Source organism: Lutjanus erythropterus, chromosome 1 (genome assembly GCF_056507025.1).
Source record: "Lutjanus erythropterus isolate fLutEry1 chromosome 1, fLutEry1.hap2, whole genome shotgun sequence".
Lineage (NCBI taxonomy): Eukaryota > Metazoa > Chordata > Actinopteri > Lutjaniformes > Lutjanidae > Lutjanus > Lutjanus erythropterus.
In genome coordinates, this window is record NC_139317.1 from 17,701,838 (window position 1) to 17,715,884 (window position 14,047).

Consider the following 14,047-nt stretch of genomic DNA (forward strand, 5'->3'; position numbering starts at 1 on the left):
TCCCATCTACTCACTTTTTTCAAAATATCAACAACTGGCCATGATGATACTTAAGTGAGAAGACAGGAGGACTCGCTGCTGCATGGTGTTCGGACATACAAAGGCACGCAGAGTTTGACCTTATCCCTGATTTAAAAGGGAGGCTTGGACATAAGTTAATATCTTTTTTTTTTCCCTTTGTTGTAATTGTTCCAGCCAGGACGGGTTGATAACATTTAGTCTTGTCTGACTCGTGTACGCAGTCTCAGAACACAAAACAGTGTTGAGGTGCCTTCCTTCATGTACCTTACCTTTTCTGATGGGATTAAAAACAGAGTGCAGGGTTTTGACCACAGAATGACTAGTGTCAGTCAACACTCAGCCGCTTGCAGTCATTTCACCCATCAGCCTTTGGTGTCAAATGTGTCATTTCAAAGCACAGAGCAGCAGCACGACGTGTCCGCGCACTGTATGCAGGCCGTCAGTGACTTGTCAGGTGAAACAGGGAGCCGCAAACACACTTCTTTGGCTTCTGCTTACCTCCAGAGGTGTTGGCCACCCACTTCCTGCTGCTGTTAACCTGAGCGGTGGCACATTTGACGACCTTATAACAGACCTCACTATCATAATAGATGCAGTGTGCGGGCAGCAGGAGGATGTTCAGATCAGATTTCATTGTAAAAATGTTCTCACAGTGTTAAGACGTCTTTGCAGCATTCAAAATGTTGCATTTGTACACAGTGTCATAAAATAATGTACATACACACATAACATAAAAATATTAAGATGCAATAGGTATATAATACAAATATTATTCTAATTGATGTATTTTGCATATATGCATGTCTTCTAGGGTGTAAGGAAAAAAAATAGTTTTATTTGGAAGCAGATTTTAGTTTGTTTGAGTTTGAAAGATTTTTAATCCCAAACAAAGTTCTGATGATATCCACTGTTGTTACTTTCATGAGTGTGTGTGTTTGTGAACGACTTTTTGTGTACTTGCGATCATATTTTGTGTACATGAACATTTTCTCCCAACGGAACTGACATTATAGCCATTTAGAGGGGGGTAAACATGACTTGTCTCTTTTCTTCAGATACCGTATTTACTTTTAAAGGACCATGCCAGAGGTTTTATATATTTCATCTGATTTATCACAGACACAAGTCACAGCTAACCATTTTGCATATTATGTTATTATAGGCAAGTATTGGCCTAATTTGTGTAAATCCATAGTGAACACCAAGTCTGCATTAAAGGCCCTGAAAATCAAATTTTTTAATCAAGTTTTTACTATGAACGATTTTAAAGTTGGACCAGTTTTCATTATTTCACAGAAGACATTTCCGTTTATGCTGTTTTGTTTGTGTATTTCTGAGCACCAGTAATCAGGATTTAGCAATATTTTAATTAGGGCCGCAACTATTTTGATTATTGATTAATCTGTTAATTATTTTCTCAGTTGATCAATTAGTTGTTTGGTCCATAAATGGCGATAAATATTTATGTGTTATCCATGGTGATGTCTTCAAATGTCTTATTTTGTCCACAAATCAAAGATTTTACTCTAAAGATTTAAATTACTCTACTTACCCTAAACTTACTCTAAACTTCTCTAAACTCTACTCTAAACTTTAAAAGATTTACTCTAAAGATTTTACTCAGTTTACTGTCAGAACGGGGATAAAAAACAGAAAATACTCACATTTAAGAAGCTGAAATCTGTTTCTTTCTTAAAAAAAAGACACAAAATGATTAGTCAGTTATCAGAATACTTGATGATTAATGTAATAGTAGATTATTAATCCATTAATTTTAGCAGTTCTAATTATTATCACAATATGATCACAGTTTTTGGGTTTTTTGTAGGGCTGAACAATTAATCGAAATATTATTGAAATCACAATATGCCAGGGTGCAATATCCAAATCATAGGAGCTGCAATTTTTTGTTTAAGGCAAATTGTGTCACAATACACCATCATAAAGATGCCCCCATCTACAAGTTCATATTCACCTGATATAAAGTAAAAGAAGCATCATCATTCTTTTTTCCTGTGAAAATGAAATGCAAAAGTTGCTATTACCACTAAAATTGTGACTCATTACATTTGGAGTATCTGTCAAAATAATTGGAATGTAATTTTATTATTTTATTTAATTTTTTGGGCATATTGTTTAAACCATATCCACACAGCCTTCATGAAGTAGACAGCTGAATTTGTTGAATTCTTAAAAAAGTAACTAATCATGTTTCCTTCGTTTCCCTTTAAATTTAAGCTTTGATTGTTAGTTTTCAGGGGGTTTCTTTAATCAAAGTTGCAATATTGCTGCTAGGTAGTGCAGTGTAATTTAGTTTGTAGATTGATTTGAAACATCTCCAATGCAACTTTGACAAAATTGAATGCAGACTTGATGTGCACTGGGATGAATTATACAACTTGAAAGAACTTAACCTGGTGCCTACAGTATCCACAATGCATCTCCACCACCGACTGTTTGGTCAAAGAAACAAAAATGACAAAAAAAATTCCAGGAACTTGATTGTAAAACAGTTAAAATGTCTTATTCTCACTGCATGGTTATGTTAGACCTTAAAACAAACACACAAGTCTTGGTCATGAAGTCCTTGACTGATGCCCAAACACATTGGAGTTTATTTTAAGATTTAACATGGCCATGTAGTGACAGTACAAGCATTTTATTTGTTTTAAAGGAGCGTGCTTTGGAATTTTCTTCTCATTTTTGTGTACAGATGTATCCTTATCCAAAGAACACATCAAAGAAACTCAGTTTGAGTCCAAGATGGTCTCCTACCCAAACACTTTTTGAGTTAGGTCAGAAGTTCGCCTTTGAGCAAGTTTTGAAGAGTCTACCATTTATTTTCATGTCATATGGAAATTAATGAGAAACAATGACTACAGAATCATAGGAAAAATGCATGCAAATGCATCTGATAATGTAAAACTGCACCACGTGCATTTGTAAATGGTCAGCAAAAATTAAATTTTAGTTGGACATGCTTGCAAAAACGCTGGTATGGTCTTTTTAAGATATCTCACCTGAATCCTCTTATTAATGAGGACATGTGGTTGTTTGTTTCCATGGTGCCAGTGAGGGATGACCACGTTAAAGATATAAACTACATATTCACTTTTTATCTTTTATAATTGTGACTCTCTTGTCGTAACTTGCAGATCTGTAAAACAAGTGAAGTGAGTTCATGTCGCAGTTTGTAAAATCAGTTTAACCAAAGACTGGTTTCCCATGTTGGTTCCATGTTAACAAATGAAGGCTGAAAATGATCAGATTAGCCATGACGATATTGAATAGCAGGAAATGGATTCAACCTTTTAAATGATGATTGAAACACTGCTCATCTTACCAACATGTTGTTATAAGTCCTCTCTCAAGTGGAAAGTGCTGCTTAAGAATGTAAAAACAGCTGCTTTCAAGGTGAGGCCTTCTGTCCCCATGGGAGTTAATAATCTTTTCTGGGACGTCTGTACATACATGGCGCATCAGTGGTCAACTCGTGTTTAGCCATGGGGTTGAAAAAAACACCATGTGTGTCTGCTTTTAGCTGTGACTTGAATACACTTTCTGCAGCACCGGTGTCTCCAGGTGCACAGAGATTCACTGGAGTCAGCTGGGTTTGATTTCAGCTTTACAGTTTGCCTCTTCTGTTTTTGTCTTTTTTTTCCCCCCTCCTCTTTCCTGTGTTTGGGGTTTGGTTCAGCCAGATGTTTTGTTCAGGGCTCAGCTGTCTACAGTATGCGTTGCCAATGACAGTCTCTCCGAAAATGGCCTTATATTTCACCACAGGACTGAACCGTCCGTTTCTGACACCTCTGTTTGCTCTCACTCTGCTGGTGTCAGGAAACTTCACTTCAGAAATGCTTCTTCTGGATGTTGAGTGTTTATATTTATAGTCATTATAAAATCTAGTAAATGCCAATATTTTACAGAATGTTATAAGGTTGTATGCTCTTATTAGTATTATTTTATACCCATTCTTCCTCAATGATGTGGAGAAGACCCGAGCCACTGTCACACTATTTTGTGCTCACATTGGAATTAAGTCACAATCAAGGAAAAGAACACTGAATAAAAATGATTTGGAAGAATTTAAGTGTTCTCTGGTCCTCACTTGTGCATACAGCAAATTTGTTGTGTCTTGTAATATGAATTGTACATTGTTTAAAGCACTGCAAGTGAGAAGTTTTACTCTTTTATTTATCCTCTACATTTGGTAACATTTAATCCAGAAAGTAAAATACAAGAAGTAATGTGATAAAGGGGTAAACAATCAGTCATCTTACTGACCTGGGACTAGACAAATTGTTCCACCACAGACGAGATTAAATCCTGAAAAAAAATGGTTTGAAATGGTCCACAGCCAAACATTACATATTCAGATAACTTGTTTCATCCTATAGCTGTCCAAAACCTAAAGATGTTTAGGATATTATCAAATATATATATAAAAAAAATAAATATATTAAATCCTCACATTTCAGGAGCTGGAACCATCAGATGTTCTGGCATCTTAAAAAATTACTTACTCAGTCAAGTGACTAAAAACTTCCATACTGAGAAATAACTGATGTGATTCAAATTAGAGGTTTGCAATCTGACAATTTTAGATTGATCTTGTCATCTAAGGCTTTCACAGTCTACTTTCTGGTAAATCGTGGAGATTTATTCCTATGTTGATTGGATTAATTCCTTGATATGTCACTTCCTTTGGTGACATATTGTAAACAATCCATTCGAGTTTTGAGTACTTGGAAAGTTTTATTTGGATGACATGGATTAAAAAAAGATCGTATCCTCCATAAGTCAAAATGTCAGATATACGAGCATATTGTGGTTTAAATCTTCACGTTCATGAAGTTAGCCAGTAGCGAAGCTTACTACTCTGAACCACACCCTCTTCTCGTGGACAGATTATGAGACAATCAGCCAAGAGATACACAAACGTAGAAGGCCTTCCTTTCTACACAGCAGCAGCTGAGTCCACAGACCATTCGTGGACAGAAAAATGTGGTTGTTTAGCATCTAAAAGTACTTGTACCACACTATAAACACACTCCATTACAAGTAAAAATCCTTCATTGAAACTATTACTTCAATAAAACTACATAAGTATTATCTTTAATATGTATTTAAAAGTGTCAAAAGTAAGAGTACTAAGAAATCTGAAATCTTTCACCATCGTATCTTGTATTACTATTACTGATGCATTCATGTGTAATTACCCTGTTGCTGCTGTATTTGGTCAAGATGGAGCAGATTTGAACAATTTTGTATACTGTTGAGTAAGTCAGTATGTTTTATGCACAAATTATGATGAATATATAAAACAATATTATATTTTATAAGGTCACCATATGTTTTGTGCATTAACTATTCATCTGCAAAGTATAACTGGTAACTAAATCTCTCCCTTTCCCTCTAAAATGGAAATACTCAGGTAAGAGAAGTATCTAAATTTTTAACTTTATTACATTACTTGAGGAAATGTGTGTAGTTACATTGCACCACTTGATGGATTCCAGGTTCTGATGATGGTTGCAAACCTGAAAACTGCACTTGAAATTCAGCATTTTGTTCATTCTGGAGTTGAGTTGCTGAGTAAACAGATGCTGAGTCACACATGCAGATCCAAACCGACTCTCCTCTCCACAGATATTTTACAGATTTATGTACAAAATATTATTGGAAACTGCTTTACTCATTTTAATGTGCGCTTACAGTTGCTTAAAGCTGTAATATGCATGTGCCACTGAAATAAATTGGAAAAAGGTGAATAAAAAGTGGATGTTACTGTTGCGACTTGAGTCCTTTGAGTTCCAGAAGAGCAGGGGCCCCTGTATCCAGTAGGGCTATTGAGTAATTCCTCCATATAATTTCTGTCTGTCACTCTTTACACGTCGCCATGAAGATCTTCATCTCTCCATCTTCAGCCAGCATGCTCGTGTGAAAAGTCTTTTTAAAGTTCTCAGTGAAAGTCAGATCAGACTCAAACCTGACCTTGTTAGCCCAGATCACAGTCGTTCCCCGTCTGCAGAAATGCTTCATGGTGGCCAGGAGCTCGCCCAGGAAGTCGTGATGGTAGACCACGTCAGCTGCCAGCACGTAGTCGTAGTGATACACAGACGCTGGGTAAGTGCGCTCCAGCTCGTAGCCCCAGGACAGAGCTGCCACTTGAGGCGTGTGTTTGCATCGGCCCCTGGTGTTCCTCATCACGTTGGCCCGCAGGTTACCCAACACATTGGGTAAGTCTGTAGCTGTGACTGAAGCTCCTGAGGATGCAGACACATAACATCTGTCATCACCATAGCAACTGTAACAGTAAAAGGACCATACCGGTGACCTTTGAAGAAAGTTGTAGTGTTGTAATGTAGTTTGAAGCCCAGGCAGCTCTAGTGGAAAAATGATCCTGCTTTCAATGTATGAAACAACCCGGCTCACATGAAGTGACGTGTAACATTTTCTTTTGTGAAACAAATTTTCTATTGATCTATAAATTGTTAGTAACACTGAATATGCAGTGCAGCTGGAGACCAGTGATCCTGTGCCCCGAAGAATGTAGTTTTAATGTGGTTTATTTCCCTATCTTTAAAATCTTTGCCATGTCATGATTTAATATTATTTTGTTATTGCCAATTGTTCTGATCCTCTGATCTCAAATAAAAATCTGATGCAACTGTATCACCACGCAGAAAGAAGCGTGTATCTACTCATGGACCAGAGGCTCATGCTCGTGACAGTGTGGGATGTAAACATTCATAGTGTCCTCAGTAATTATTACTGTTAACGTACTACAACTTACATTCAGGCATAAAACCCTTGCCCTAATGTGTACATATACATGTGTGTGTGTGTGTGTTGTGTATTTCCAAGTCCAGTGTCTAACCCCTTTTTTCTCACAACTCTCCCCCTCAAATCCTGCTCCTCCTTCTCTCTCAACACAGTAACCACAGGAGGCTGATGAAACAAGCTCCCACCTCGAGTATCTCTCCCTGGGTTCCTTGATGCCTCCAGGCCAATCATCAACCCCCCTTAGTCGACCCATATTCAACCTTACCTCTCTTTCCAGTAAGCTATGTTTTTTAGAAATGGTGTGGTTCTGGTTAGTGAATGTACGACAAATATGTTATTTTATAGCATGTTTGAACACAAAATGACATGCAAAAGTAGTGGCTAAAAATACTAGAGTGTTTTGATTTTGTAGATTTTTTTTATGAACATTTATGTGTTGTAATGAGGTATTAGGTAGCAAAATCAAGTAACAGTTCAAATACAGATAAAATCATATGATGCCTAATATTAACGGATCACTACAGTTTTTTAACTGACATAAAACCACTACTTTCTATCATGTGTTGATGTAAAGTACTTGCATTTAGTGTCAGAGTTTTTGTCAGTGTTTTTTGTGTTTGTGCTCATGTATATGTTGTCTGAACTGAACTGGAGTCTGCTCACCCAGCAGACTGGCCACAATGGTTACCAGTCCTGTTCCTGCTCCCAGTTCAAGCACTTCCTTCCCCTGCAGGTTCACCCTCTGCCTGTTGTTGTCCAGGAAGGAGCACAGAGCCAACGCCTGCAGGAAAGAGACGTACAGAGCTCTTATGATGGTTTGTTGATGTTGCTGCTGATCCAACTATTTTTAGAACTGGCAATGTTGTATTTATGTAATGTTTTCATAGTCACTCACTGCGGGCCACATCACTGCTCCAAAAGAGTCTATGGTCTCATAAATGAGGATGTCCTGTCCTACAAAATGGTAGATATCTTTATCAAGGCTGTTCTTGATTCTGGACGTCCAGGCTGGTGCTCTGACCTGCTGCACAGCCGCTTCTTTGACATGCTCCTGTCCTGTGAAAAGAGGGCGCATCAAAACTAACAGGGGTGAAACAATACAGATAAAAATATATGAATGCCTGCTCTAAACACACAATGCCACAACATTAATGTTAAGTGAAAAAGAATGATGAGCCAGTTTGATGTGATGCAATATTAAGACACATATAGGTGCTGTGACATAAAATCATTTTGTATGTAAACCAAATCGCCTGGATGCAATAATAAAAGTGAGTCCCTGCTCCTCTTCCTAATAGGTTCAGACAATCTACACCAGTGGACAAATACATCAGCTCTCTGGTTTCATTTAGGGCAGTTGATAAGTTTTGGCTTCATCACCTTTTGGTTCTCTTTCAAACATTCCCTATGGTTACACCCCTCTGCCTGCGCAGTCCTCAGAAGTGAGTTATATCACTCATGTTATCAGAGAACCAGGTCCAAATAAGTACTCTAAAGTTTTACCACGCCTCACATCTCAAATTTAACTCTTCTCACTAAACTTGCCAAGATACATTAAAGTCCCAAAGCTGTTTGGTCAATTAAGACTAAGCTGCCAAACCACAAGACGGCGCAAGAACTTGAGACACGCAGAATAAAAACATATCACGTCAACATTTTCTTTTTATAACGTTTGACATGAAAACACTGCAAAATTTATTTTCTCACTTGCTGACCCGTCAGAGGATAAGTGGATGTAGCTACAGGATGGATGTGATAACTTCAAGTCCAGCCATGCTGATAGTTTTGCGCAGGTTTTGAGATACGTGATTCTGCCTTTTAAAGGGCCAGTCTGTGTTTAGTCAGTCTGATTTAGTGGCATTTAGCAGTAAGCTTGCAGACTGCAGACACGTCAGGTCATTCTCTCATTCAGAGTGTGTAGGAGAACCTGCAGTGGTGAAAGTCAGAATCTAGAGCCGTTCAGGGCTACTGTAGATGTCATGGTGGAGCAACATGATGGAGTCCATGGAAGAGGACCTGCTCTCTCTATGGATATAAAAACTTAATTCTAAGGTAATTTAAACACAATGATTTTTACTTTCAGGTGATTATACACTAATGAAAAAATATGATATTCAATTTGAAATTCAATTTTGCTGCCACACCAGCACACTTGAGATGTGTGGAATTTTGTTTCACCTTTGTTTTACATTTACACTACATTGATTGCATTTACATTTAAAACAAGATTAAGAGTCTCTAGCCATGGTAACAGCTCTATGAGATGTAAGGTAGGGTTAAATAAAACTGCAAAGTGGCCACTGGCAAGAATAAGTATTTCCTCCATTGTACAGCACAGGAATTGTGGGGAGACAGGAGTGGAAGTGGTGAAACCATGTCCAACACACAGTGACAAGTGTCGGACGTCAGTTTCTGCCGTCATGTTGTCGGCTTCCATCGAAACTGACTTTTAGCCACATGCTTTTTTGCCAATAATGTGAACATACTGTGAGTCACAATGTTGCATTCTAACATGGTCACAGCAACAATGCTAACTTCATAATGTTTAGCAGTTATAAATGTTCGGCATGTTCAACATCTTAGTCACAAGCCATGACAGCGGGGCTGGTATTGTTTTGACCTTGGGAGACTGTGTAAGTTTTGAGTATATTTTGCCAAATGTTTATATGTCAGCCTGCCTGTGGACAGATTTCGTCAGTACAGTAGTGTAACAGCTGTGCAAGATGCAGTCACGAAACTACACAGGTGTGTAATTGAGATCTAAATGAAGGCAATGTTCCAAGATTGGTATGGGCCAACCCATATTGCATACTCATGTAATAATGTAGTAATAACTGCTACTACACAAGACAATCTCTAGTTTAGCATGTTAGCATGCTACCATGTGCTAATTAGCATTAAACACAAACTACAGTTAAGAATGATGTCATTAGTATTTAGTCATAAACCAAAAAAAGGGGATTTTTTGATCTGATGATGGTGCTAAATAAAAAATTAAGGATTTTCCAGATTGCCATCATTCTAGAGGGGACCATGAATTTTTGAACCACCAACACAATCCATCCAGTAGTTTAGACATTTCATTCAAAAGCCACAAATGTGAACCTCATGCTGGAGCTAGAGGTAAAGTTGGGAGATCACCAGGACTGGTTCTCTAATTTCATTCATCTAACTATGATCTGTTGTGATCATAAACTGTACATAAAGTATGGTTGAGATATTTCAGTCTGGACCAAAGTGGAGGATAACCTGACTGACAGCCACTAGCATAACTATAAATTTGATATCAATTATCCGTATGATGTTGAGGTGGCAGCAGATATCTCTCAAAACCTAAGCAAATAATAGAAAAAACTATCATGTTTTCATGCAAGTGACAAAATGTTTTTCTTCTGCACAATTTTGGTGAATTGTCCCTTGAAACAGAAGGAACTGGGACTCAGATCTATTACAGACATACATTGTATTTTCACAGATCAGGTCTCACCTGTAACGTCTTCATCACCAGCTGAACAACTTGAATCACTGTCCTGTGGATTTTCCTCTTCATAGTCGTCATCTTTGAGGATCTTTATCTCCTCCATCTTCTCCTCTTCCTCAGAGTCATTTTTTTCTTCCTCATCATCTCCTATTTCAGGTTCACCTGTTACATCATTATCATTTCCTTTACGTTTTTCTGTATCAACATCAAGCCCAGTGTCCTCGTGTTCTTCTTTGCTATCCTCATCCTGCTCACGCTTTCTTTCCTCCTCCTCTCTCAGCAGATCTTGGATTTCCATTCCCACGCCTCCTTCTCCCTCCTCCTCTCTACACGTGGCCATGAAGATCTTCATCTCTCCATCTTCAGCCAGCAGCTTTGTTTGAAAAGCATTTTTAAAGTTCTCAGTGAATTTCAGATCAGACTGAAATCTGACCTTGTTGGCCCAAATCATAGTGGTTCCTGGTTTGCAGAAATGCTTCATGGTGGCAAGGAGCTCATCCAGGAAGTCGTGATGGTAGACCACATCAGCTGCCAGCACGTAGTCGTAGTGATACACAGATGTTGGGTAGGTGAGCTCTAGGTCGTAGCCCCAAGACAGAGCTGCCAGCTGGGGTGTGTGTCTGCATCGGCCCCTGGTGTTCCTGGACAAGTTGACTCTCAGGTTGTTAAGGACCACAGGGAGGTCTGTGGCTGTCACCCAGGCACCTGAGGACAACAAAGTATATCAGTGAACCTTCCAAATTGTTTTTTCAGAAAAAAAAACATGGTTTATCCTCTTTAAGGCTGGAAAAAGATGCACAAGCTCACAGCCCATCTGAACTTATAGAAAACTTCACCTGGGGTCATATTACAGAGGCAGCCTAACTTGCTAATCCTGTCTCAACTGTTTGACGACCATGGTAATTAGGGTTAGGACCTGATAAGGAGAAAAGCCACAGACGAACAGTTCCTGAGTCAATGATCCTATTCTAATTTTAAGTTATTGTGCATTACACAAACATCCCAAAATCTTAAATAAACATTCCTAACTTTAGGATAACCGTTTAGCTATCATAACTTTCACTTCTTCAAGTTTTGTAGTAGCTAACTGTAGCTAAAGTTTGTTAGCTCACTTGTTAAATCCATTTGTTTTATTTATTGTTTTGACCCATTGTTGTTTTTGCTCATCTTTTTCGTATGTTTAATTGAATGTTTCAGTGAGGAAAAACCAACAGTTATAAAGTTGTTTCACTTGTGGAGATGAGGAAAGTAGTGTTGGTTGCTAGGTAACAGACATAAAAGTTGATAAGTGCTGTTGGACTTAGAATTTAGGATTTCCTAACCTGAGATAAGATTGGATGAAGTAAAGATTAGATAGTTAGTTGGAATTCTTTTTTTTTTTTTTGACTGACTTATACTCTGTCCATTAAAATGGTTTATAAAACTGAACTTGAACCTCTTACCCAGGAGCGATGCTACAATAGACACGAGGCCTGTTCCCGCCCCGATCTCCAGGACCGCCTTATCCACAAGATTAACCTCTTTGCGATGAGTGTCCAGGTACTGACAGAGAGCCAGAGCCTGAGGACAACCAAGATGAGTGTGAGTTACAGAGAGGTACACAGTGTGAGGTTAGTGTTTCAGGGTTTGAAGTACGGGATGGATCTGTGAAGACAGTGGTAAATATAGTCTGGGGCCCTCAGACTGGAAACCAGAACTGACACAACACTGTCACGTGATTGTATCAGTCAACAGAGAATACTGTACTGACCTGTGAAATGGTACAGGTACAGTATCGTAGCAATTGATGATGCAAATCCCGAAAAAAGGTGCTACTCACAGCCGGCCATATCATGCCTGCGTAGGAGTCAAGACCCTCTTCTATGCTGATCTCCTGCCCGACATAATAATACACCTCTCTGTCCAGTCTGTAGAAGAAACATGGCGCCCAGGACGGTCTTTGTTGCTTCTGGGCGGCTGATTCTTCTGAATGATACACAAATCAAATGCTCAGATCTTTGAATCAAATTAAACTACTCACTGAGAGGAAATGTTTTTTTTATGGCATGATTCATCTTACCCTTTTCTTTGTCTTTATCTTCTTTATCACCATCTTCTTTCTGCTCCTCGTCCTCCTCCTCCTCCTCCTCGTCCTCCTCCTCCTCCTCCTCCTCCTCCTCCTCCTCCTCCTCCTCCTCCTCCTCTCTGCTTCTCATATAATTGGTTTCCTCCACAAAGTATGGGGGCGAAGTATCCATATAAAATCCTGTATACTGTTTGACACAGAAATATTATCAGTTATGCATGTAAAAAATAGAGAAAATGCATTGGAGACCGGTATTTCATTAAACATTTTTTTTTAAATCTTGATTGGCTTTTTGAAAGTTTATGACTGTTGTCATTCAAGTCAAGTGTCATTCAGTCAGTTATGTAACTTTTAATGCAAAGTTTTTATTGTTTGAGATGTCTTTGTTATGACAACTAGACTTAAAACTTAAAGAAATTGCTTAGCTTTGTGTTTTAACATTACATTATGCTATCATATGTAGTTGGTTTTGACACTGGCCATCATAAGACATTATAACTATTATATGAATGTTTTCCTTGATGGCAAGTGAAGTGGTCCATTTTAGACTAGCCATAAAGATTTCATTAAGTTTTATTACACTGTCAAATGCTTTTTAACAATGTCATGAGTAACTTCCTGGACTTCAAGTAAAGTGGTACCATTTGGAGTTGTCGTAAATATGTTATTAAATGTTATAAGGCCTGTTACAAAGTAGGCTGAGGGACAGTTAAGTGTTGGCTGGTTTACTCATTGCTAAAGTTGGCTATGCACTGCCTGCTGTTATCTGTAGCTGCTGTTAGTTAATTAGCTTGGTTAGCCAAAGAAAATATTCATGACACACTTATAATGGTCTTATAACAGCCAAAACCAACCACATATGACAGTATAATTAATGTTAAAATAAAGCTTAACAGTTTCTGTAGGTTTGATCATGTCAAGTTGTTGTAACAAAGAATCTTACAAGTTATGCTGCCCTGATTATATTCAGTGATTGTTGTCATAAGAGACATGTTTGTCTTTGTTAATGTCAAATTGTCATAACAACGACATTATTGGCCTGATTAATGTTTAGCTGCCCTAACAAAGTCTTCTCAAACAATGTCAACTGTGCATTAAAAATAACATAACTGTCGGAATGACACATAATGACCACAGTCATAAACATTTATGTTCATGACAGGTGTAATGACATGGTTATGGCAGTCTTATGCACATTTCTTCAACTAAAGTGTTAGCACTTTTTCCTCTTAACTATGCCTTCCATGTTTTTGTCAAGGGGATATAAAAAATTTTATGTTAAAATTTCTACTCATATATTTTGTATTTTATGTCTATGATTGTTTTAAAAACAGCAAAATAAAGCAAAACTAGTCTGGAAGATCACACTCCTCCAATGTGACCATCACATATTAGTATGTAAACAGAGAGCAATAAAAATGCAAAAACTCCCTTTTTGTCTCACATTTTGTTCTTTCTACGAGTAATACAGTAAAAAATATAATGGTCCTACCCGTGACCTTTGACCTACCTGCTGCTGCTTTACTCTCCAGTGAAAGATCTCAGGAGCAATCTGACTGCATCTGGATACCTCTGACTGCAAGGTTATAGAAACTCAGCATCCTGGTAGACACACCCATCACCATCATCATCACAAGGGCATGAGGGTATTTTTAGAGCCGGGACCCAGGAGAAATAAACACAAGCAAGATACA

The 14,047-nt window shown here is 38.2% G+C and overlaps 1 protein-coding gene across 1 annotated transcript; it reads right to left on the bottom strand.

Moving 5' to 3' along the window:
• Nucleotides 1–5,697: 5,697 nt before the first annotated feature.
• mettl21ca (methyltransferase 21C, AARS1 lysine a) lies at nt 5,698–13,528 on the bottom strand. The gene is made up of 7 exons (XM_084715376.1): nt 12,378–13,528; nt 12,108–12,250; nt 11,731–11,848; nt 10,295–10,993; nt 7,703–7,863; nt 7,471–7,588; nt 5,698–6,287 (listed from the first exon to the last, which is right to left on the bottom strand). The coding sequence occupies exons 1-7, from the start codon at nt 12,523–12,525 to the stop codon at nt 5,902–5,904; spliced, it is 1,773 nt and encodes a 590-aa protein (XP_084571502.1). The 5' UTR covers nt 12,526–13,528; the 3' UTR covers nt 5,698–5,901.
• Between the last annotated feature and the right edge of the window lie 519 nt (nt 13,529–14,047).